Below are 25110 nucleotides of genomic sequence, written 5' to 3'. Positions count from 1 at the left end.
CTCCCCTCCCCCTGTTAAGTGGATCTCTGGAACACCATTTTCCCTCCCCTCCCCTCCCCTCCCCCTGTTAAGTAGATCTCTGGAACACAGCGTAAAAGTCCAAATAAATCCAAAAGCTAATCACTTTTCCCCCTAGACACACCTTTTATACATGATTAGTATAAAAATATCAAACGTAAAATTAAAAAATAAATATTCAAATATTATATAATATCTCATAGATTAGTGATGATTTTGGTTGCATAATCTAATCCCTATCCCTTAATGAAAAAGAATCAAAGATGTTTAATTTTTAATTACGTTTTGAGTTTTGCGGTGGTACTTGTTTCCTCTGCATTCAGTCACCCGAAACCGGATAACACCGACTACTCTTCCTCTTCTTCTTCTTCTTCTTCATATGTAACCCTAATTCAACACACTGATTTTTATTGTTGTTTTTTTTTTACTTCAATCGTTTGTCTTCGTCATCAATCTCTCTTTCTAGGGTTTGCTTCTCAGTTTTCCTACTGTTCTACACCGCAATGAGGTTGAAGTTTCAGTTTCATGCTTCGAATTGTTAGGTAAACCGTAAACATATTCATTATGCCGTTTTTAATTGATGATTGCATGTTATCTTTTGGTTAATTGATTGCCTGCACCGTTTATTCTACTTAATTTTAATTGTTTGATATGAATTTTTTATTTAGGGTTACTTGTTTCAGTGTTGTTTCTTATTCTGCTATGATAAAGAGTAACATATTCTTGCTGTATAAGTTATAATTGAATAATAGTTTTACACGTTTATTTAGATGTGAAAATGACTAGATATTTTGTAGTTTATTTTTAGAGGTGGTTATGATATTGTTTGATGATTTTTTTATCTGTAAGAAGATAGATTTAAAAATTTGAATTGTAATTATTTTTTCGCAAAAAGGGGAAGCCGTAGTTCTAGCTTATGTATACTCCCTGCTGCTATGAGTTATATAGGTATGTAATCGGTTGAATCTATTTTTAATTCGTTGTGAATGAAAGGTGCTTGTTGTTCTCAGCTTGTGTGGTGGTTGTTCGGCGTTGGTAATTTGAAGGTCACCTTATAGAGTTATAGATAGATGTTTTAGAAGACGTGTTCGATGCACATCACATGTTTTACTGCATTCTCTGTGTTTCTTTATATCTTTTATTATGCTTAATGTTAGTAGTGGAACAGTGGATTAATGGCAAGGGCGTAGGATAGGTGGGGGCGGGAGGGGGCGGCCGACCCCCCGAACTTTTCACTCAGTAGTGGAGAGTATGTGGTTTTCGTATAGAAATTTTTGGGTATATACGTTTTTGACCCCCTGTTTTATAGAAAGTTTTGGGTGTGTACGTTTTCGACCCCCGGGTCGGAAATCTCAAGCTTCGCCACTGATTAATGGGTACTTCAGCAGTTTCTGTCTTATTGATCTTTCTTTGTTTATAGGCCTATATAAAAGGCTCTTTGATTTCGGTATGATTTTAAGAAATGAATCAATCAGAAAATTTTCGAAAGAATTTTGTCTGTTTTTGTTCTATATAATTCTTGGGAGATTGACAATCTCGAATCGGTCTATAACACTATGAATACAAGTTTATTTGCAAACAAGAAGCTTATGTCATCATTGGTTTGATATAATCATGTCATGAGGGCATGACTACTTGTATAGACGATAAGAAGAACTTTCTAATTCCAATTTTTTTTTTCAGTTTGGTCATGGAAGAAACACATAGGTGGCCGGAGATTGATACAACATCTTTCCGTAAACTCGTATACTTTTGATTTGGATTGTGTATTTGAATGGCGGCAGATCAGCTGAACAAGCGATATAAGGTAAGCAATGCCGTTCATAATCATCACACGTCTTGGGAAATGCAGAAAGTGAAGAGGAAGAAATTTTCGCATTACGAGTCAAATACAAAGTCAAGAATATCTCTCGAGTGGGATGACAAGAAGGAATGCGTTGTTTCGAAGAAGGAGCAAATAAGTATTGCTTCCAGAGAGTTGACTCCATTTCTTCCTCTTGTTGCAAATTACCAAAACGTCCTTGGTGATGTCTTTACAGCCCCAACTGAATTGTTTGAGCTCAATAACCTAACCGGTTTGCTATCTTATGAGGTAATATTATACTATGATTATAATATTATATGATCTCAACAATGATTTGTTTTATTAAGAAACAGATTTGGTGAAGTTAGGCCTGTTTTCTTTTAAGCTGTTTTATTATGTGTTTTTTACTGGATGTTATGTTTATATATTGGAATTTGTTGTAGGTATGGCAAACTCATTTGACTGTTCAAGAAAGAGAGTTTCTTACCCAGTTTCTTCCAGAAGGAGCTGACCCGCATAGAATTGTTCATGAACTGTTAACCGGGAATAATTTCTACTTCGGAAACCCATTCCCAAAATGGTAAATTCCGTCACTCAGTATTAAGAATGAATTTAAAGAAGCTTTTTTTGGACTATCACTCATTTCGCAGATTTGAGATTTTGTCTGTTGGCCAGTATTCTAAAGTGGAATTAATGGAATCGAATCCTTTTCTCGACACTTCTAAGTTCTAACTAATATTTGCGAAAAGACAATAATAACCTTAATCATTAGTCATGTATAGCACATGATTAAGTTCATTTTTATTATACATGATTTGGAAATTTTAATGGATTAATTTTTTTATTGGGATTTTTTCAGTTGGTGACGTTATCTGTAATATTCCTGTGTAGGGGTGCTTCAATTTGTTCAGGTGATTATCATCCCGATGCCGTTCTCCGTCAAGAACAGTGTAACAAGGCTAACAAATTAGCATATTATTCAGAATTGAATGAATACCATACTAAGTATGTTTTTATATATTTATAGTATATAAAATAATTTTTCTTTTCTTATCACTTTTGTGTTTAGTCATTTTTTTGTTGTTTGCAGAATGATAGGGAGTTTGCAATTGTGGAAGGAAAAATGGGCAAGCTGCACGAATCCCGAAAATTTTATGCAAAATATGCCAAGGTTAGGTATTTCTTTTACCACTTTGAATTTTATTTGGAAGCTTTTGTAGTGTCATTTCTATTTTTATTTCATTTATTGATAGATATTTGATATATTATGGGTGTTAAACGGGTCGTGTTTGCGTGTCCAACAACCCGACCCGAACCCGAAAATTTTAGACGAACTCAAACCCAACCTGAACTTGAAAATCGTGTCATACGTATGAACCCAGACACGACCCAAATATTCACGGGTTGACCTGAACACGACCCAAATATTTGCGGGTTGATCCGAACACGACCTCTTCAACCCAAATTTTAGAAATAACAAATCAATATATTAAAATTAAAATTTTACTTAAAAATACACAAATGTATGTAATACAATTACATTTTAATCATAAAATCTTATGTCAATTTCTCCTTTTAAGTTATAATTATGGCAAAAAATACATACCCGGTTTAATTTATGACATAAAAAATGTAAATAAATAAAATTTAATATAAATAAGACATAGGTTAAACGGGTCAACCCGCCATCCTGGCTGGGTTGACACAACCCGATGCGTTTATCTAAACGGGTTCGCGGGTTCAACTTGAAATTGACCCGAACCTGTTTAGACTAAACCCAAACCTGTGAATTTCGTGTTAGGTTCGTGTCATGTCAGAAATCCACACCCTGATATATGGTCAATCTTTTGAACAGACCCAGAAGAGGCTTTCACAAAAGTGGGCCCTCACATGACAGCATCATACAATATGGTCCTCAACACGATATAGGTGCAGCATCCGGTTCTTGTTCATGGGACGCTGATGCTAAATCATACTATAGTGAAAGCCCCGATCTATCAGTTAGCTATGGAGAAACTTTAACAAGGTAATCAGGCACTTGTTTGATAGTTTACGTTTATCTCTTGCTAGTTGTGCAGAAATATAATGTAGTTCATTTATATTGTCAGGGTCTCGGGGAACAAATGTTATGAATCTTCGGGTGGGAGATCGGTGACGAGACCTAAGAAAGGAGATAAATTACGCAAGCTCAATATGGAGTACGGTGATGGTGCCAAATATATGTCATATATCAAGGTGTTTATTAATTATTATATCTTGAATCATATAAATATGTCGGTTGATTTGGTTATGAAAAACAGATTTTTGTCATTAATTTTTCAGGTTAGCAAGGAGCAACATGAACGAGTTAAAAGCAGTATGAAACAATCTAACACCAGCATCCAGCCACGATCACTTAATAACGTGTTAGGTAATCTCGATAGTTTTTGTGTTCAACCGTATGAAGTGTTCGAGGAAGAAGAGCGACAGAAGCTGCATGAACATTGGTTTGTAATTGTACTATAAAGCTCCATCATATGCATCATATTTTGTAGGGGTGCTAAGTGGGTCGTGTTTGCAGGTTGGCGGGTTCAAACCGACCCAAACCCGAGTTTTTAACGAACCTGAACACGACCCGAACCCGAAAACCGTGTTATACATATGAACCCTAACACGACCTGAATATTTGCGGATTGACCAGAACACGACCCGAATATTCGCAGGTTGACCCGAACACGACCCCTTCAACCCGAATTTATTATCTTTCGAATTTTTTCTGCAAATTAATATTTTATATTAAAATTAATACTTAATGCGAAAAAACACAAACATACATAATACAATTACATTTAAAATATAAAATCTTATGTCAGTCTTTCTTTTTAAGTTATAATTATGGCATAAAATACACACCCAACTTAATTTATGACAAAACATATTGTAAAAAAACAATATAATATATAAATGGGTTAAACGGGTCAACCCAACCCGTTTAGATAAAAGGGTTCACGGGTTTAACCTGAAACTGAGCCAAACCAGCGAATTACTTTTTAGGTTCGTGTCGTGTCAGAAATTCACACCCCTAGTATTTTGTTTTTAATAAGATTAATCTGTTCTTTATTTTGGAACCAGGTTGCATCTGGCAAAGAAAGATCTCTGTGTCGGGTTTGAGAACTGGAAAAGTTGGCGAGCTGCAAAGTGGCGAATAGGAGTCTCGTTGAGGAACGAAATGGAAGATAAATGGAAGCCAAGTGATGAACCCGTTTTGAATTTGTATAATAATCGGGATGACAAGTTCGTAGCTGTTGGTCAGGATGAAGAGCAAGAGCAATTAAACAATGAGCAACACGTTGAAGAACCAAGTGATGTCCTTCTAATTGCACCAGAGGTTTGCTCATATCTAAGCATTATTCAACTTCCATTTATATTATAGAGGTGGCAAAATGGGCGGGCTTTGGGTAAAAGGTCAAAATGGGTTTGGATCAACTTTGGTAACATTACATTTTTTGTCCAATGTTTTGATTTTTTAAAAAAACAGAGTAAAGTATACGGATGGTCACTGTGGTTTACCAAAATTTTGGATTTGGTCCCTACCTTTCCAAAAGTACACAGACGGTCCCTGTGGTTTGTACTTTGTAACACATTTAGTTCCCAACTGGCCAGCTTTTTCCAAAAGTACATGGATGGTCCATGTGGTTTGCACTTTGTAATGCATTTAGTCCATAACTTGGACCTGCTAGAACCTTTACATTTGTTGGCTGGGGACTAAATGTGTTACAAAGTGCAAACCACAGGGACCGTCTGTGTACTTTTGGAAAGGCAGGGACCAAATCCAAAATTTTTGTAAACCACAAGGACCGTCTGTGTGCTTTACTCTTAAAAAATAATTAATGCGTTAATTATGATTGAATAAACGGTCAAAAAACTCTATGGTCTTTCACAGAATTTGTACATAAGTCCCATACCTTATTTTCATCATCATCATCATACTCAGTAAATCCCACCAATAGCAAAGCAAAGGTAGGGTCTGAGGAGGGTAAGATGTAGACAGCCTTACCTCTACCCCGTAGGAATAGAGAGGCTGCTTCCAGTGAGACCCCCGGCTCGATAGTTGTTTTGCATCAAGCCTTGGACATAAGGCACATAACACTCAGCAATCAAGACAAAGACCGATTAGTGCATGTACCCTTTTGTCTTTCAGCTATCAACGCCACCACATGATGCATGATTAACCGTCCTTAGCTTTTAACGTTATTTTCACGAAATTAGTAAAAACGTTAAAACTAGTGCACTTTCACTTTTGCCCCCCGATGGCCCACACATATATACATTATATGCGCATACCGCAAGCGGGGCGTAAGTCCCATACCTTATTTTCTGATTATTAAATCTTTTTGCTTTCAAACTTGACGATGAAGTTTCTGGATTTTACTATTAAAAAAAAGTTCCTGATTATATCCTTCAACCTTTTTGAAAAGTTGTAAAAAATGTTCTTTTCTACATCATCAAGCCCCTAAACCTTTACAAAGGACATTTTCATTAAGTTTTAGAAGTCCACATATATGAAAAGGACTTGTGTGTGAGTTCAGCTAAAGTCTATAGCGCTTCCTCCAAACAAGATTTATACGACAATAGTCAAATCTCTCGAATAATAAAACGATTTATGAGATTGGGTCAATGTTGTCACCTCTTATGTATATCCTCAAATAAATGTTGTTATTATTTGTTCAATTTTGGGTTAATAGTTTTATATTGCTGTGTCCAGGAGAACATCGAACAAAACGGTGAACTAGTTTTCCAGTCAGAATCAGATCTTAACACAGAAAATCACGAAACTACAAACGAGTCGAGCCAACTCTCTGATCAGAATCAGCATCTGCCGCAAATTTCCATACCTGACAATACCCAAGACTTCTGTCACATAACAATAAACACCAATGATAACGCTATAACAGGATCAGAGGCTTTCCCTTCTAGTTTAGTTGAATACCCCGAAGATATCAATCACACAAACGCCCCTGTGGGTGAACCGTTTCCAACACCTGCTGCCACCACTGAAATTTGGCCGCCAGTTAGCCTACCAAACGCGTACTATCATCTACCTGCATCCGTAAGCCAAGATTATCCTTCTATCAGCCAATCAAGTTTTCTCCACAGACGATCCGATGTTGGAGATTCTTTCTACAATCCTTACGTTAATCCAGACCGTAACGAATTACAATTACATTCACTTTTTAAAGATCCTGGGAATTCTCATTATCTAGGAACCGGTCAATCATTACCGCTGGATCAAAACATGTTTGCAGATGGTGGGGACCGTTACTTGATTCCGAGGCATGAACACTTGTTGCCGCTCAACCAGGTTCAAGATTGGTCAACGAACAGTGTTGTTAACGTGGCGATGTCAGCACCATCTCATCATCATCATCATCGTCTAGGTCAAAACTGGTTTTCCGAGGGTGAGGGGGCGCGTGACGGGTGGGTAGGCGGTGTAGTACCGAGTCATGACATCAGGAATGGTGGTCAGGTGGTGGACGAGAGTCTATTTAGTGTTTTATCCGGGTTGCGTTCGGGTGTCCACTACGGTTCAACGGAGTTTATTCAGCCAGGGAGCTATATCGGGGTGGGGCGTGAACCGGTTTTGCCTACAACCACCAACGGTAGAGGGTCGAGTGTCAATTACATGAGTGGGAATGAAGGCGAGTTAGGATGGATGAACATGTGAGGTGGAATGATAAAGATTAGGATGTAGTTTTTTACTTTTTAGATGGTAGAGATATAGAAAGGACATAATCAGTATATCTGATGTTTTTGCAGGGTTGAAATGCTTCTTTTATTTGTTTTTTTTTTTTTTTAGTTTTTGAATTTTGATCAAGGCAGGTAAAGGGTTATGTTAAAGATAAATGGATGCATAAAGTTGCAAGTGCCATATCACCTTTGTGTATGACATTCCCTCCAACTATTGTATTGTTGCTATTTCATAAAATATTAAAATAAAAGGGGGGATTTTGTTCAAAATTTCAATCATAAATGTGATTTTATATTCGAACTGCTTTGATATTCAAAAGAGGTACTTCTGAATACATATACTACTATATACACTACTTTCTGAACTGAGTGGAATTGACACATGAATTTAAAAAATTTAAGTGAAATGATTTTCTTTCTCAAATTGTTTGAAGCAGAGGAATTCAACACACATTTGTAAAAGTAAAGGAAGTAAACTAAAAGAATTAAAATCCCGCTGCTGCGATTATGACATGTCGTTGCCACAATCACCAGCAAAAATCCCGTGTTATATGAGGTATAAAACTAGGGGTGGTAAAATGGGTGGGTTGGACAGTTTTGGGTAATGGGTACGGGTTAGGATGAGTTTGGGTTATGATGGGTTTATTAAGAAATGAGTTAGGATAGGTTTAGGTCAAGATTAGTTTTTGTCAAGATGGATTTGGATATAGGCTAAAAAATATAAATAAATAAAAAATCAAAAACAATTAAAAAATCAAAAAAATTGAAAAAAATAAAAAAAACTATACAAAATCAAAAAAATTCTAAAAAATTCTAAAAATTCTAAAAAAGGGTAAATTACATTTTTCGTCCTTTATGTTTGTACCGAATTACAACGGATAGCCTTTAACTTCAACAAATACAGTCATAATCCTTTATTTGGAAAATTTGTTACATCTTTCGTCCTCTAGCACTAACTAGGTTAAAAATTTTAGTTAAGTTAAGGGCACTTTGGTCTTTTTACCAATATAATTAAAATACAAAATTAAAAAAAATAATAATTTAACAACCCTTTCACCCCTCACTCTCTCACCCTCACTCTTTCACCCATCGGCCACAACCACCGCCACTGGTGAAAGAGTGAGGGTGAGAGAGTGAGTGGTGAAGGGATTGTTAAATTATTATTTTTTTAATTTTGTATTTTAATTAGATTGTTAAAAAGACCAAAGTGCCCTTATATAAATAGTCTTTCGCTGCTCAGACTGAACTGAAGTAGAACCCTTGCCCATATTTCCATCCCATTTGCGCTTGTTATCACTAGGAGCATCAGAAGTAGTAGCGCTAATACGCTTGGGCGGTTTGTTCTGCTCAACTGCCTGATCAGTGAGGCGATGAGCCAAGCGAATGACTTGCTGAATGGTGCCAAGATTAGCTGAGGTCACGTGGCTTTGAATTTCTGGCACCAAACCCTTAAGGTACAGCTCGATATGTTTGATAGGAGGATCCACCATAGTAGGGCACAAGATGGCCAGCTGGTTTGACCTCTTCGTATACGCCTCAATTTTCGACCCCGTCATTTTCGAATTGAAAAATTACACCTCTAGCTTGTGGATGTCGTCACGACTACAATACTCTTCCTTGATCAGTTCTTTGAAGTCATTCCATGGGGTGGCATTAGCAATCGCCAACCCAAGCAGTTGAACCTGTGCTTTCCACCAGGTTAACGCAGCACCTTCGAGGGTTCCAGTAGCAAATTTCACCCTACGATCTTCAGGGTATTCACACATCTCAAAAACAGACTCGAGCTTCTCGAACCAGTGAAGAAGGCCTACAGCTCCTTCTGTGCTGCTGAAAGTACTAGGTCGGCAATCCATGAATGTTTTGAACGTACACACAGGAGGCTGAGCAGGTTGACCTGTGGTGCGAGAATAAAATACAAGGTTAAGCACGAGGGTTGGTTTGCGAAGGTAGGATCTAAACGTCCTAGGATAGGTCAAAATAACAGGTTATACCTCATGCTGGAGCTACTGCGAGTGCCTCAGCAACCCGTTCATTGATCATAGCCGTCAACTGGGCTTGAGTGAGGTTTCTACGTCCTCTGCGTCCGTTCATGATCTTCACAACGTAGCAACGTAAGTGAGAAAAGTGTCGCGAAAGTGCGTAAGTGTGGGACGACAGTAGAGAGTAAGCACACAAGGTTCAAATAACAATTATCACATTAATTAATGCACAGTGTGGACTATCTAACCGACAATATAACATAAATCATACCACCTATTGTGTCGCGTCTTGCACGTGGAGCGAAACGTCGTTGTGGATCGTTGAGCACTGTACAGGTTATAGTTTGGTTTTATCAAAAAAAGCTTTTTCCTTTTTAAAACCAAGTTCACTATAACCAATGGCTCTGATACCAATCTGTCACACCCCCAAAATCCACCATGCGGAGTATCACCGTTTGGAGGCGTGACATGACCAGGATCGAGTCACCAATCATATTGAACAACTTAATTAAGTAAATAAAACCAACTACAATATAATTGGTGACCTATAGAAGGTAACCGACTTTAAGTTAACCAAGTCCAGATTAAACAGCGGAAGTATAATACATGAAACCAAATCATAAGTTCATAGTTCATAAGTTTAAAGTCCAAAACGTAGGTTTAATAAGTTCATAAGGATTAAATGTTTAACACGAGACATAACAACCCATATTCCACAACAACCTCCTCCTCGTGCAAGCTCCAAAGCATCTAGCGACCTGTAAGGCATGTAACAACGAGTCAACAACAAAGTTGAGTGAGTTCACGTTTGGTTGTTTAGTTTTAAGTTGTTTCCGAAAACGTGGTTTGTCTTTCGTTGGCTTATTTGCCGTGGGGGTTACCAGTTCCTTCTTTATTACCCAAACCATATCCATAATCAGTGGGGGCTTCCGACTGGCACAGTGTGATGTTTGTTAAACCTAATAGCGCTATTAACTAATGACCCGCTCGCCATTGGCCTCGGCGATTAAGTCGATATAAAATGAGGGACTTAATGATAGAGTTTTGTCTAGTAAGTTTTAAGGTTGTTGTCCTACCCAAGGATGACAAACGTACGTATTCTACCCAAGGAGAATACGCAGAATTAATATTGGCATCCTACCCAAGGAGGATGGCCGTACATATCCTACCCAAGGAGGATATGTAGATTCTGTTTTAATTCTTTAACCCATTCCCAACCACCGGGAATCCCATGCCTTAGAAAGTGTGTGAACTCACCTTGGTTTGCTCGGTTAGATTAATTACTCAAATAATCAGGTAGTCAAGCACGTCCTAATAAGGTACAGATAACTATCAGTTTCTTGTGCATGCATAACACATATCCTACGTATGATTTATCTTACTCATTACTTTTATCACATACCACATAATTCAAACGTCAAGGTACTTTGTTAAGCTATATTATTTTACCCTTAAATGAGTATGACTATCTCACAAAATAAATCAGTATCCACATTAGTGTCCTAGTATGAAATATATATTCTAAATATATATATATATTTAACCATTTTATTTATTTATAAAATCAACCTCCGATACTTTGTATTCTTGTCACAAATATTATGGCGAAGCTTATATTCTTAACACAAGTTATAAAATATACTTGTAACACTTGTTTTAGAAAAAATATTTTCTAAGTGTTGGGATTTTAGAAAATTTCGCCAGAGTTTCCTTTGTAAACGGAGGTGTCCATTCTTACTAGCATATCAATTTTTTTTTTTCAAAAATTCATTCAAACAATTCTCAATCAACAATATACAACCTCTGCTTACCGAACTTGCGAAAAACAAGCATAAACTATAAACTCATGAACTTGAAAATTTATAAAAATATGTAGTAACTTACTAGCATACTTAGTAAGTCTTGTTACCTTTTAAAATGTGGTTAGTTCTTTAAAAACTTTATTTTTAAAGAGTTTAAGTGTTTACAACTTCCACCATATTTTCTAAAAATATTTTCTTCATGAAAGTTTCTAGTTACACTTGTGTTTCTACACTTGTTTATCCACAAAAAATGTGATTAGTTCAAGTAAGATCCAAGATTTTATGAAACTCATATTCTTAACTTGGTTCTTTTGAAGAACCACCCATGGACCTTTAGATCTACATGATTATCACCTACTTTGATTCTTTATTTTTCAAGAAACCATTCATTCCTTCCTTAAAGTTCATGGCTTATGAGTGGATGATCCATCATCCTTCAACATTCTTACTTTACTCATCTTGCTAGATCATGTTTTTAATCATGATCTAGCAAGACTACATCATGATTCACATCATTTCTACTAACAAACAATGATCAACATGCATATCAACTTGTATTTATCATGATATCTTCATCTAGCAAGTTTATGTTCATGTCTTCTTCATAAGATTCATTAGTGTTCTTAGTATTTTGATCATGATGCATCATTAACCACTTAAATAACATGAAAAACGAACGGATCTAAGTTCTTACCACTAGTTCAAGACTAGGGAAGTTCAAGTGAAGAAATGTGGTGGATAAAAGAAGATGAGAGTGGTCCTTCAACTTCCGCACACACCGAGCTTCGTTGTATGCCTTGTAACACCTATGTATGCTCTTAGAATGCTTGAAAGTGATCAAGTGATGGTGGTGGTGCTCTTGGGTTTGACCGAGATAGAGGAGGAAGGAGGGAGTTTTGAAGTGTGTTGTTGATGTGTGTATGAAGAATGGTAATGATCCAAAGGATTTATAATATAATCTTCCAACATTATATTGACCATTAGTTAATATGCTCCCCAAGTACTAAACAATCCCACTAAACAAATGAAGATAATCAAGGGTGGGGTACCACCCTTGAACCGTTTGAGGGGGGGGGGTATAGGGTTGGGTTTCAACTATTAGTTAGTGATTTGGTTGGAATTCAAAAGTTTAGTTAGTGTCTTATGGTGTGTTGTGTAGTATATAGTGTGTTAGGGTGTTCGGGGGCCTTAACTAGCTTAGAAAAAAATAGAAACAATGCTTCTAGCATTAATTTGGTGTTTCGGGTAATGTCCGGTTGTTCGGTTAGGTATCGTTCCTTTAAGGTGCTTAATTATTCCGTTTAGTGTCCTACATATATATTTTTGTAACATTTTTAATTCCCAACACTTGGGGAAACATACAAGACTATTTAGTATTTTTTTTTTGCACAAGACTAGTACGTTAACAAGCACATGTAAGTATAATACAGCAACCAGAAAGCAGTTAAGGGATTCAGCATAGTCATCAAACACTTTAATTATCATTAATAAATTGTACGGATACATGGAATCATGAGGGTTGTCACATAGAAGCGGTGAAATGGAGGTTGAAGGATGGTGGTGATTTGGGCGTGGGAGATGAGAAAAAGAAGAATGCGCAGTTTTAGACTTTTTGGGTTTTGTTTTCCCGAAAACTCATGCTGACACACATGTTATTTTGTTATTTTTTTAAGTTATCCATCTTGACCTTTTTAACAATTCTTGTTAACTTAACTTAACCCATCTACTACAAAAATAATACCTATCCTAACCCAAAGTTAAATGTATGGGTTAATTTTGCCACCCCTACATAAAACAATACTTTCTTTTCAGCCCTCTAATCCTATTATTAGCATGATTCTCAATGTGAATTGTGTGCGCGCTATCTTTCAAATTAAAATCATCATTGTCTTTGAATGATTTGGTATGCGCAAAGAAGCTGTGCATTTTTTTACAAACAAATAGTTAAATACAAAACATGACCTTACAACGTACATAAAAATGTTATAATAGGTAATGCTGACATTCTGACATCAATAACAATAACAAACTCAATAATAATCGTTATTATTCATCATCCACCTATTCCCAAAACTAAATCCCTGCAAAAATTTATAAGAAATGTTAAAAAGTGAGAATAAGGAAATGGTCGGAGCTTTCTAGAGCATACGCAATGAATTCGTTATTCATATCCATATATTTACACTAAAAACAATAATTTTTTTTCTCTTTTTCAATTAAATAATATTTTTATACCTTTATCACTATCTTTTCTCTTTTCTCCACTCACAACCATTTTTAAAAATATTAAATTTTTTTAAAGGTTTTCTCTCTTCAGATTTTTTTCTTATATATTTACAGATGAATAGTAACTTTCTCATATATTTTCTCTCTCATCCACTCACAACCACTTAAAAACACTAACAACCATTCCTTATAAGACCATCCGTACTCGTTCAAAATTGGGCCTTTTTTTGGTTGAAAACGCCGGAGCACGCCCCGGAAGCCGCCCCCGTGGGCGTTTTTATTGCAAAAATTGTTTGGAGCGTGCTTTATTCCATGTCGGATCGAGAGTTGAAGTGGCCAATCACCTGTTCCCATGCCTTTTTGTCCAATAACATTTTATGGTTTTTTTTAGTTTAATTCTATTACACCACAATGCCCACATCCCCACTACACCCATTTTAGAAAACGCTCCATAATGCCTCATTGCTAACTGGTCTGCCACATGGCGCAAAACGCCCAAGGGTAAGGGCATTACCACTACACATGATCTAATATAACTAAACTCACTCACATATTTTTTAGGGTCATCATTATGAATACTCTAATTATAACATAAATGGCTACTTTTCAAATGTATATCAAGAGTATTCACATTGAATTCTTTATCCCTATCATTACATCAAATATCACTACATTTTATTTCTCATTTTCAATTAAATAATATTTTTTATGTTTCCATCGTTACCTTTTTTCTCTCCTTCCACTCACATATATTTATAAGGGTGAATAGTGTTTCCCATATATTTATAGATAAACTGTAACATTTACTCTCTCCCCCATTCACAACCATTCTTTATAATATAACTAACACACTCATAAATAAATAAATATATATAAAGGAACCATTGTGAATGGTAAAAGAAAAATAAAAGGAACTGATATCTACTAACCTCTTGTTTTTTTGTGAGTATAAATGAATTGATGTCTTCTCCAACATTAAAGGACCCAAAATCTGTCTCCAATACTGTTTGCTCTGAAATTATTGAATGACCCTCAGTGAATACCATTATTTCTGGGCACATCCTGATTCCCAAGGTATCAAGGGATGGCAATGTAAAATCCTTCTTCCCTATGTAAAATCCTTTAAGGCTTGAAAGAAAATTAAGTTGTAAAGACTTCAGAGAAGGGAACTCAATAATCTCACTAACTTTGGCATCACAATCTTCTTCTTCTTCCTTCACAATTACCTTCATGTTTCTGCACCGTTCTATTTGTAGCTCTTGGAGTTGCATGACACAACCAACCATGGAACATGTAAAAACATGTTCTAAACTATCACAACCATGAATAGAGAGTGTTGTTAGGTTTTGAAACTCCAATATTCTCCACTGATTGCTCTTCCATATATACTTGAGACTTTCTAGCCACTTTAAGTCCACTTCTCTTAGCTTTGGAATTGTGATTCATTGTTTGTCACTTCTGATGTTACTTCAAATACCTCCTCCACATTGTGACAACCTCGTGCATGAATTGTTTCAAGCTGCTCTAGTTGTTGCAGCTCATTGGATGGAAAAATCTTTGTATCCTTATGTGAGTCATCAATGTTGCACTGGATTAGATTATGAAAAGACCAAGTTCTCCCTTCTAATTTAGTAGGGCTCGAGCTTTTACAATCTAAACTTGGGGATGGTATCTGCAAAACAAAAAACAAAGAAAAAAAAGGATAGCATGTTAGATGTTACATCAGCTCCAGCTTAAATGTTTTTGTTTTATTTTATTTTATAGGACAATCTAAACTCACACATACACTGCTATCAAAGTTTTTAATACTTTCACTTGGATGATTTATTATATAGATAATGCAAAAAGAAAAAAGAAAAAAAAAAACAAAACGTACTCTAGTAACGACAACCGGGAGCAGGCCCCGATGAAAGTTAAGGCCACATTCAAGATTATGTTTGCCTAGCCTTGTTTCTATGTACTTAAGCCTGAGAGCTGTTGACCGACCACATGTGAACACCATCATTTGAGGACATTTTTCGATAAAAACACGTTCTAGTAATGGCCACTCAAATTCAATATTCATCCCCAAGAAAAAACCTTTGAGGTTTGGTAGACCTTCCAATCTAATTGATTTTAGATTAGAAAAGACCACATTATTAGACAATGTCGATGTGTCCTCTCGAACTTCTTCCTTCACAATCACTTTCATTGCACCACAGTTTCTTACCTGTAACTCTTCGATTTTCTTGAGGCTTTCAAGTGTGGAAAATGTGAATATGTTTTCCAGACAATCACATGCAACTATTATCAATATCTTTAGGTTGGGGAACTTGTGCACAATTATATCTGTTGGTCTAGGAACCGCTACTGTAGTGTTACTACTACAACCACTGGTATTTTTATTGTTGATTTCTTCGGTTTCAAATACCTCCATCATTGATGTGCAGTTAAATATCCATAATTCTTGAAGCTTTGGTGTTTGCCCTGCTGCATAATATGGAATCACACTTGACAAAGAATCACATCGTTCAATTTGAATCGTTCTAGAGTATTGGCATACGGACCAAGAAACAACATCAACTTGAGAAACCTGTAGTAAATGAAAAATCAAGACTAAATTATTTAATGAACCTTAATTATCCACGCCATTTTTAATAGAAGTTAGATAAGTGAGCTTTCATTTCGTAATTGGTCAGTGATTAGTTAGCTTAGTTACAGAGGTGCATTGGCCGTTTTGGCCTCAAAAAATGAAATTCGGATTTTGGGCTTTTTTTTAAACCACTCGGTTTTGTTTTTTTTTTTTTTTTTTTTGCCTTTTTGGTCCTCACTATGGGTTCGGTTTGGTTCGGGTCGTTTGTCATTTTGTCATTTGGATTGGTTTTTAAAAGAACATGAAAAACCAAACCGTCAGTTTTGGTTGGGTTATTTCTATTACGGGGCGGTTATTTCAGGTTTCATGAACACGTATAAGCTTAGTTACAATTTGTGTGTATATAAATATATCATTCATAAACTTTTTGTGAAACTGAAACACTAAAATTTGATAAGCATCTTATCTTATTTTTTGTTCTGAACATAAAGGGATTAGCTTACAGACTATTATATAACAGTGACAAAATGAAATAAACAAAAAAAAAAAAAAAAAGAAAGTTGGAAAACTAAGATGAAGAACCATAAAACATACCTTCGATTGACCATGACCGATATCAGTTGTACCCTTAGCAACGCCACCACCAATATGCTTCAGATTTTTCATTCTATATAGATTGAGATGATGAAGACGAGGGAACAAAGTGGCAGTTGTGTGGGCATATGTAGATGACGTCATTTCTTCTTCATCTCTGTTTGAAACAACTTCTTCCATACCATCACACTCCCGTATGGTTACTTCCTGTAGGTTGGTAAGAAGTTTCACCATAAGAGGTGAAAACAAGTACTTAACGCCCGGGCACTGTTCCAGTTTTATGGATGTGAGGTTTTGGAATGAGGATTGTGGTTGGTGTTTGTGAAGAACAAAGAATTTGTTCCAACTATTGCACTTCCACACATGACTCAACTTTTTCATTTCCGATAGTGTTAAATGTTCAAGGTAGGGAAGTAATGATGGTTGTTGTTGAGATGTTACAATTTGATCTCTATTACTTGGACTCTCAATCTCAAACACCACCTCTACCCCTTTAACACTTTCAAAGAAAATTTTATGAAGTTGATGGAAATTGTAGCCCATCTGATAGGATGTGAATGCAAATTCAGACAAATTATCATCCTCTTTTGATATCCTTTCCTTTGACATATTATTAATCTGCAATGAAACATATACATATCTAATTAGCAATTCTCCTTGAAATGAAACCATCTACTATCTTTTTGATATAGAAGTTGAAAGACATACCGCTTGCTCTTGGTTGTTCTTAACTAATTCATAGTTTCTCTCGTCATAATCTTCACAAGATTTAATATAGATGTCCTTAAGTGCCCTCATATCAAAATTGATGGTGGTAGGTGTCACTATATTTCTAAACTTCTCACACTCCTCAATGTAGATTGTTTCTACGGCTTGAAAGCCACCGATGAAGTAGTTATTTCCTGGATCTTTTATCCTCCACACCTCTCACACCGACACACCTTAATGTTTCTCAAGCTGCACATACCAAGTTGCCGAATTTGGCCCAAGTCTATGTTGAATAACACTTCGATGGAACTACAATCTTTCACTTCTATCTCTCTCAACATGAAAATATTTTTAATTTTCCCCTCGGTAGTAGTAATTTCAGACTCCCATATCTCCTTCAAGTTCTTCATACCGGTGATTTCCAGTTTTTCCAACTTTGGAATCATAACCTGCAGCACAAAAATCAATCGTAAAAAAATTATTTTGCTCATTAAATAATAAAAAGGTGACTCTTGTTAATAATTAAATCAGTATATAAGATCAAATGTGACATAAATTTACCTCTTTGTTAAAAAATGGTTTCACTGACGAAATATCAATATTGTTCTTGGGAAAGATGCTAGTGCAATTTGGAAGTTCATCCAGATGTAACTCCATCAGTTGTGGTAACTCTGTTACATTAACATGGGCACATAAACTCACCAAGTTTGGTAGGTTACGCAATGACAGAAATTTTAACTTGTGAAATGTAACCACCCCCGCTTCACTATTCTCGCCATTTACCACAGATTGCAAAGCTGAACATGACGTAATAAAGAGTTTCTCAAGTTTTCTCAAACCATTTGCCATAGAAATTGTGAAGAGGTATGCCAGGCCTTCACAGTTTGAAATACTAAGTTCTTTTAAATCACAAAAGGCGTTTTGAGGAGGACGTATTAAAATATCTTCCAGATAACTCATATCATTCACTTTCAAATAAAGAATCTCCGTTTTCCTAAACAACTGATTAATTTTGCATTCACGCAGTTCACTGCTGCTAGTCTCAAGCATCAATGTATTTTTGAATGAATAATTTCCATTATTATGGTCCCCTCTCCACCTCTTTGTTAACAAACGCCCCACAGATATCTTGAACCTTTCTAGATTCTCAAATGATACATTAACTGGTTGGGCCTTGTTATTAAAGAATTCAAGCTCTAGTGCAAAAAGTTTCCTTGAAAGGATCTTCAATTCGTCACAGTTAGTATCTGAGAACCTAATACAACTTCCATGACAAACTCCCATATAAAGCTCTTCAAGTTGGTTCAAGTTTTCAAACACACCATTATCAATATAAAGGTTAATACAACCAGTCAAATCAAGTAGCTTTAACCTTTTCAAGTTTCCTAACTTGGATGGTAGCTTGTGGATGCCACAACCAGCAAGGTTGAGTACTTCTAAGCTAATAAGATCACCAAGAATAGATACATCATTGTCCACCAACGAGCATGAACGAAGGCATAACGCACGAAGGTTGGTCATGCATTGCGGAAGCAATGGTCGATGCATATTCATGTAAGATAGAACCTCAAGTTTCTTCATACTTGTGTAAAAATCTTCCGGAAACTTGAGTAGCTTATCCCCGTCCATTAGCTTCAAAAGTTTAAGGTTTTTGTGATTAAAATGTATTGGAAACTGAAGCATACTTCCACACTTTAGTAGAAGTCTCTCATATGGCTCATCTTCTTCAAGCAAATCAGAGAAATTATTGTCGTGGCTTACTATTGAAGCTTGCTTGACAACTGAAAATTCGCTTAGAACAAAATCACGCACAAGATCATGCATTTTAACACTTCCTTCACAGTCACTTTTAATCAACAAGTTTGAACGTATGAGTTTGTTGACACAAGTGTTTACCCGCCGTCTTGCTCCTGCTATAGTACGTACACTCTGATAAAAGTTCAATCCCCACCCGTACCTCAGTAAGTCCTCTTTCTGAATGTTAGAGTCCTCCGGGAACAAGCCACTAAGAAGAAAAATTGCTTTAAGATCATCTTCTTTAAGATTCTTGAAGCTAATCTTAAAAATTTCTTTAATACCATAGTCATCCACCTTTTTGTTTTGTAAGCGAGAAAGTGCGTCTTCCCATTCAAACTTTTCCTTATCTCTTAAAGTAGAGGCGATGGTTGTTATAGCAAGAGGCAAACCGCCACATATCTTTAGGATTTCTTCTCCAATCTGGTGCAAGTCAACTTGTTCAATATCACCACTTGAACCTAGTCGTACCGTTTTCCAGAATAACTTTTTTGCTTCCTCATCTTTCAAAACACCAATTTTGAAAATCAAACTAGTTTCGATATCCATTTGAGTGCAAATATCTTCCTCTCGCGATGTGAGCAACAACTTGAAGCCATTTGGCAAAGGACTTGATAATCCAATATCTTTAAGGTTGATCTTCTCCCAAACATCATCTAATATTATCAAAATCTTCTTTTTACCCTCTTCCGACATCCTCTGAAATCTTTCTTTAAGCCGATCGGCCCTTGTATCTTTATCTTTTTCAGATAAAGGTTCACCAATGCGTTCTGCAATAGTTGTTTGAATATCAACTGGGTTGTGATTTTTCCCAATAGTAACCTTCACAATCCATTCGAATGTTTTCTTATCCTCCACAGCCTTCACCAGTTGCTCCATCATTGTGGTCTTGCCCACACCGGCCATACCAGATAGAGCCATCATTCGGGCCTTGTTATCATTTGATTCAAGGGATGTCAGTGCATTATTGAATATCAAATCTCTGCTTGACTTGAGTATGCTTTGAGTGCCATCATCATCTTCATGAACTAGTGTGGAGGTGGACGCCTTGTTAGAGCTAACCTTAGCAAGAGGTCTTTTTTCAACAGTCCACTTGATGTTAGATTTTTCGGTCATTAGACGGTCTATATCATTGACTATACAGGAGGATCGTTTTCCTGATGTGTATCTCATCTTTATGTTAAAACATCCAAGTCGACCTGTTGGAATATTCTCTGCCTTTACACTGATCGCTTTGACTTCTTTCAACCAGTCTGGGACGTGACGAGGCACAACGAGGTTGTTTGCATCATGTCGCTCCTTTTGCTCTTCCACGTCACGTGCTATATTTTTCAGTTCTGCCAATCTGGCACTCATGCATTTGACCTTGTTTGAGGAGGAAACCAAGAAACCCAAGTGTCTTTTAACAGGGCCAAGCAAAGATTCAACAATGGGAGTAATAATCGGAGTTACAAAGTCCATGTTCCAAAGAGCTGTATCTGTTGTTTTATACAAACAAAAGTAACTAATTAATAACCAAGGGAATGTAAGAAAGGCAGGGCAGGACCGATAGGCTTAGCATCCTAGGCAAAGGCCTTGGGCCCCCCAAAAGTAGTGGCCTCCATTTATTTTTGATATATTACATGTGTATTTAGCCTAAATGAACAAACACATAGTAAAGACATAATGACCCAAACAAGTAAAGTGTCTAGACCTCGCAACTGCAACTGACGTAAATGGCAATTGGGGGAGAAATTAGGGGTAATCAATTGCCTGCGATGATGGGATTTGCGATTGAGCAACCATAAAAAAACAATCTCGAATCTGCAGGTGGGTTCACAATAAGGAGCCTTAGAAGACGGATGGAACAAGCAAGTAACCCGGGTCCGGGTGTGGGTTTGGAGTGGAATAAATGGGTACCGTACCGCTCAAGGTTAACTTCCTTGTGTGGAGGATATACCTGGGTTGGGTCGTGACAATGGCTGGATTATGCAGAAGAAATGTGCACTTGGTTGTTGGTTGTCAATTTGCTTTAGCAGTGTGGGACTTTATTGCTGAATGGACAAGATGTCCAAGGCTGTTCGCGTTCACTGTTAACTAAGGACGTAGATAACATCCACAATCAGGTCCTGGGCACTCGAAGATGGAGAAAGTTAATGCATTCGATAGTCATGATTACTTTATGGGGAATATGGAAGAGTAGGAACAATCGGGTTTTCAGTGACAAGGAGCCTAGCATGGAAGGATTGAAGCAGGAAATTCACCAACTGATCTTTCTCTAGTTCAAGCATAGAGCAAAGAGACTCAATAACTTGGTATCATTGGTGTAATATGGAAATTTCGTGTATGGACTTGTAATTGTTACGTTTTACCGTTAGATAAGATGAATAAAATTTGTTGACCTTTAAAAAATAGAAAGAAGCAAGAATATAACTTGTATAATGCCTAGGTTTGATTAAGTTCTTTATTTGTTTCTTTAATAACACTCTTTCCAGAACACTACGATTACTATGTGATGGTTAGGTATACACACAACCAAACCATAATATAGGCTTTCAAAAAATTTATAACCAATCAACGAGATGGAATTAGATCACATTTATTTGAAGTTTTCTAATATTTAATTATCTTATGACCTAATCTAAACTGGTTTCAACCTGAACTGGTTTATGCCGGGAACTCGATTTGTGCACCTCTAGTCTTGATAGTTTGTCAAAGGTGTTTGTATAATGGCAGTGTTTGTTAATTTTATGTTTCCATCTTTTGACTGGTGTAAAAGAATAAACAAGTTGGATATATTGTCACATATTCTTTGTTATACTTTTTAAGTTATATAATGTTGTATAATATAACATAACCTAATAATACAAATAACACAAAGTAACACGTAATAAGTGAAACATCTAAATAATAAAACTCAGAGTAAACTGTAAAAGTAGTCTTTTAGGTATGGTCATTTCTACTAGGGATAAGCTCGGTACCGACCGGTATCGAAAGTATCGGTACCGGAAATCCCCAAAAGTGGGTAACGGTACCGAATATACCCGGTACGGTACGGTTCGGTACCGGTACTGATACCGATACCGTACCGGTATTTGAGGGTAAAAACCGGTACCGTACCGGAGCAGTACCGAAAATTTCAAAAGTCGGTACCGAATCGGTACCGAAAATGTACCCGGTTCGGTAATTCGATACCGGTACCATCTGCTCATCCCTAATTTTTACAACTTTAGTCCAAAACTCAAATCTTTTGAATCTGGGTCCCTGTGGTTTCAATTTTGTTGTCATTTTCATCCAAAATCAAAATTTGGTCAGATTTTTCAGTTCACATCCAGTTTTTTTTTGTCTGTTTCCTCCCTTTTAATGAAACGTAAAATGGTTTTTTAACATTTATTATAACAAATTAAAAAAATCTGACCATTTTTCCCTTAGTTAAAAGGGGGAAAAAGACAAAAAATTTGGATGTTAACTGAAAATCTAACCATATTTTGTTTTTGGATGAAAATAACAACAAAATTGAAACCAAAAGACTCATATTCAAAAGGTTTAGGTTTTGTACTAAAGTGACCCAGCCTCACCTCATGACCATATTGACAGTTTACTCTAAAACTCAATTGAGCATAAAGTTCCAAGTTCTCACATAAGATTAGAAATCGAACCAAATATAAACGATCTACCCATAAGAAAAAAAAAAAAAAAAACAAGTAACCTAACATAATTTTAAGAAAGCTAAAAGACGAGTAAAAGAATTGAAGGCTAAAAACATAAGATTACCTTCAAAATCTCCGAACAAACAACCAATAGAGTAGAAACTAGAAACATGAGATGTCAAGAGAAATTTGAAGTAAGATGAAGTAGGGAGAGCATGATAATTGGAGGACAGTGGACAAGTACTATTCACACCAATAATTGGAGGAAGTGGAAAAGTACTATTCACACAAATAATTATACGTTGCACATGGGTTTGGTCCCACTTTTATCTGATAACAAAACCAATAATTCAGAATTTACTTAAAAGTGTTTTCAATTTTATCTTTATGTAGTAAGAAAATGATTAATTTTTATTTTAAAAACTACTAGGGGATTCCCGTGCTTCGTGGCAGGCTTTTGATCAGCATCAGTAGACTCACTACTTGCTTCTTTATAGCACCGTTTCGCTTTTTTTTAATTATCGACACTCACTATAGCAATACAAATATAAAACCCAAAGCTACAATAGTTATGGATCAAAAGAACACAAAAAAAATCAATTAATATACGTATGTAACAGATTAACCATTTTCCTTTATTTAAAAACTATTAAAACCTATATAAGTTTGCAAACTTTCTGTGTATTATTAGTTGTAAGTTGTGCTTTATGAGTTTTTCAAAAAAAAAAAAAAAACTTGATTTTTTAGTTTTAACCAAAAGGTTTGTACCTTTTCCAATTTTAACCCTACATAATTTGTATTTTTAATTTTAACCCAAAACTTTTCATTATTTGCAATTTAACTTCACAACTTTTGTCACTTATACTTTTCATCTTTCGCAAATTTTCGTTTTACGTATAGTTCTAAATTTTTCGAGTTAATACGACGCAACGTGCATGTGTGGTTCAACGTTTTTACCTCTATTTTTCCATGTTTGACAGGTTCGTCGCAATACGCATATTATAGGTCAATTCAGTGTTGGTTGTCGATGACGGTTGTGTGACATTAGTACTATTTGACACCGTTTTACGCCCCGCCGCAACGCGGGGTGTGCTTTGGGGGTTTTCAAAGAAAAAATTGTTATGCATATTGTTGTCGTAACGTTGGCTTTGGGGGGTTTCAAAAAAAATCTTTTTTTTTACTTTTCACCCAAAAGTATTTCATAAATTACTTTTAACCCAAAACTATTTGTTTTTTTACTTTTAACCCAAAACTTTTTATCTTTTGCAATCTATCCTCATAACTTTTTTTACTTTCAACTTTGGTCATTTATAGTTTCCATTTTTCGCAAATTTTTCGCTCTATGCTTGGTTCTATATTTTGTGACTTAACACATCACAGCTGTGTCTTTGGCTTAACGTTTTTACGTTGCGTTCTAAATTTTGCGAGTTAACACGACGCAACGTGCGTGTGTGGGTGAACGTTTTTACATCGTCTATTTTTACCCGTTTGACAGGTTTAACATAACGTGTGAATCGTAGATCGACTTAGTTATAAATAAAGAATCTCCGCCGTATTGCGGCGGATCGTAATCCTAGTTCAACCAAGATACAAACTATTTGTTCATTGAATTTAATCGTTATGTTGTTTTTTTATTATTGTTAACCACATTATTTATTATATATAGATATTTTAATGAATGGAAGTTAAAATTGTCCAACACATTTTATACTATCTTAATGGATAAAGTATGTGGAAATTTCATTGGCTTTGCCTTCCTTCCCCCATACTTTTACATAATTTGCAATTTTAGCTCTTTAAAGTTTCATAAATTAAAAATTTTAATCCCTAAACTACTACTCCATTTTACAAATAGTTTGCTTTTGACACCCCAACTTTGTGATAGTTCCTTTTTCAACCCCAACTTTGTTATAATTACTTTCTTACCCCAAAATTTTATCAAATTTTATTTTTACCTTTTCTTAGCCTTAAGTTTAGAAAATGAAACTTTTAACCGCTTAACTTTTTATGAACTTTGTAAATGGCACTTTGACCCCCTCGAGAGTTTTTGAATGACGATATAAATTCGAGTTAGTCGGGTCGCGTATAATACGTTATGATTGTACGATATATATTCGATTTATGTTACTTTTTGATCCAATCACAATGCAACTATAGGATACACTGAGTGAAATCGGATACGTCAAAACGTGCGTTTCCATATGGTTAACACATCACTTAACGCTTGGACTAATCCATTCGATATTTGTGAAGTACC

General features: G+C 35.9%; 3 protein-coding genes across 3 annotated transcripts; 1 reads left to right on the top strand and 2 right to left on the bottom strand.

Annotated features, from left to right (window-relative positions):
• Positions 1–269: 269 nt before the first annotated feature.
• On the top strand, positions 270–7819 carry LOC110926407. Its single transcript, XM_022170167.2, has 10 exons — positions 270–560; positions 1702–2110; positions 2266–2402; positions 2714–2827; positions 2913–2993; positions 3678–3848; positions 3931–4057; positions 4145–4308; positions 4934–5189; positions 6567–7819. The coding sequence occupies exons 2-10, from the start codon at positions 1793–1795 to the stop codon at positions 7524–7526; spliced, it is 2328 nt and encodes a 775-aa protein (XP_022025859.1). The 5' UTR covers positions 270–560; positions 1702–1792; the 3' UTR covers positions 7527–7819.
• Positions 7820–13196: 5377 nt separating this feature from the next.
• On the bottom strand, positions 13197–23102 carry LOC110923047 (putative disease resistance protein At5g05400). Its single transcript, XM_035987106.1, has 7 exons — positions 22978–23102; positions 17992–20702; positions 17431–17879; positions 16723–17340; positions 15433–16128; positions 14486–15228; positions 13197–13411 (listed from the first exon to the last, which is right to left on the bottom strand). Exons 2-3 carry the CDS (start codon positions 20683–20685, stop codon positions 17634–17636), a joined length of 2940 nt encoding a protein of 979 aa, XP_035842999.1. The 5' UTR covers positions 20686–20702; positions 22978–23102; the 3' UTR covers positions 13197–13411; positions 14486–15228; positions 15433–16128; positions 16723–17340; positions 17431–17633.
• LOC110923048 lies at positions 13361–17520 on the bottom strand. The gene is made up of 6 exons (XM_035986224.1): positions 17431–17520; positions 16723–17340; positions 15433–16128; positions 15034–15228; positions 14486–14983; positions 13361–13411 (listed from the first exon to the last, which is right to left on the bottom strand). Exons 1-6 carry the CDS (start codon positions 17518–17520, stop codon positions 13361–13363), a joined length of 2148 nt encoding a protein of 715 aa, XP_035842117.1.
• Positions 23103–25110: the final 2008 nt, after the last annotated feature.

The sequence above is a fragment of the Helianthus annuus genome, chromosome 17, assembly GCF_002127325.2.
Source record: "Helianthus annuus cultivar XRQ/B chromosome 17, HanXRQr2.0-SUNRISE, whole genome shotgun sequence".
Lineage (NCBI taxonomy): Eukaryota > Viridiplantae > Streptophyta > Magnoliopsida > Asterales > Asteraceae > Helianthus > Helianthus annuus.
The sequence above is the reverse complement of the archived record's forward strand: the minus strand, read 5'-3'. Positions and strand labels throughout refer to the sequence as shown.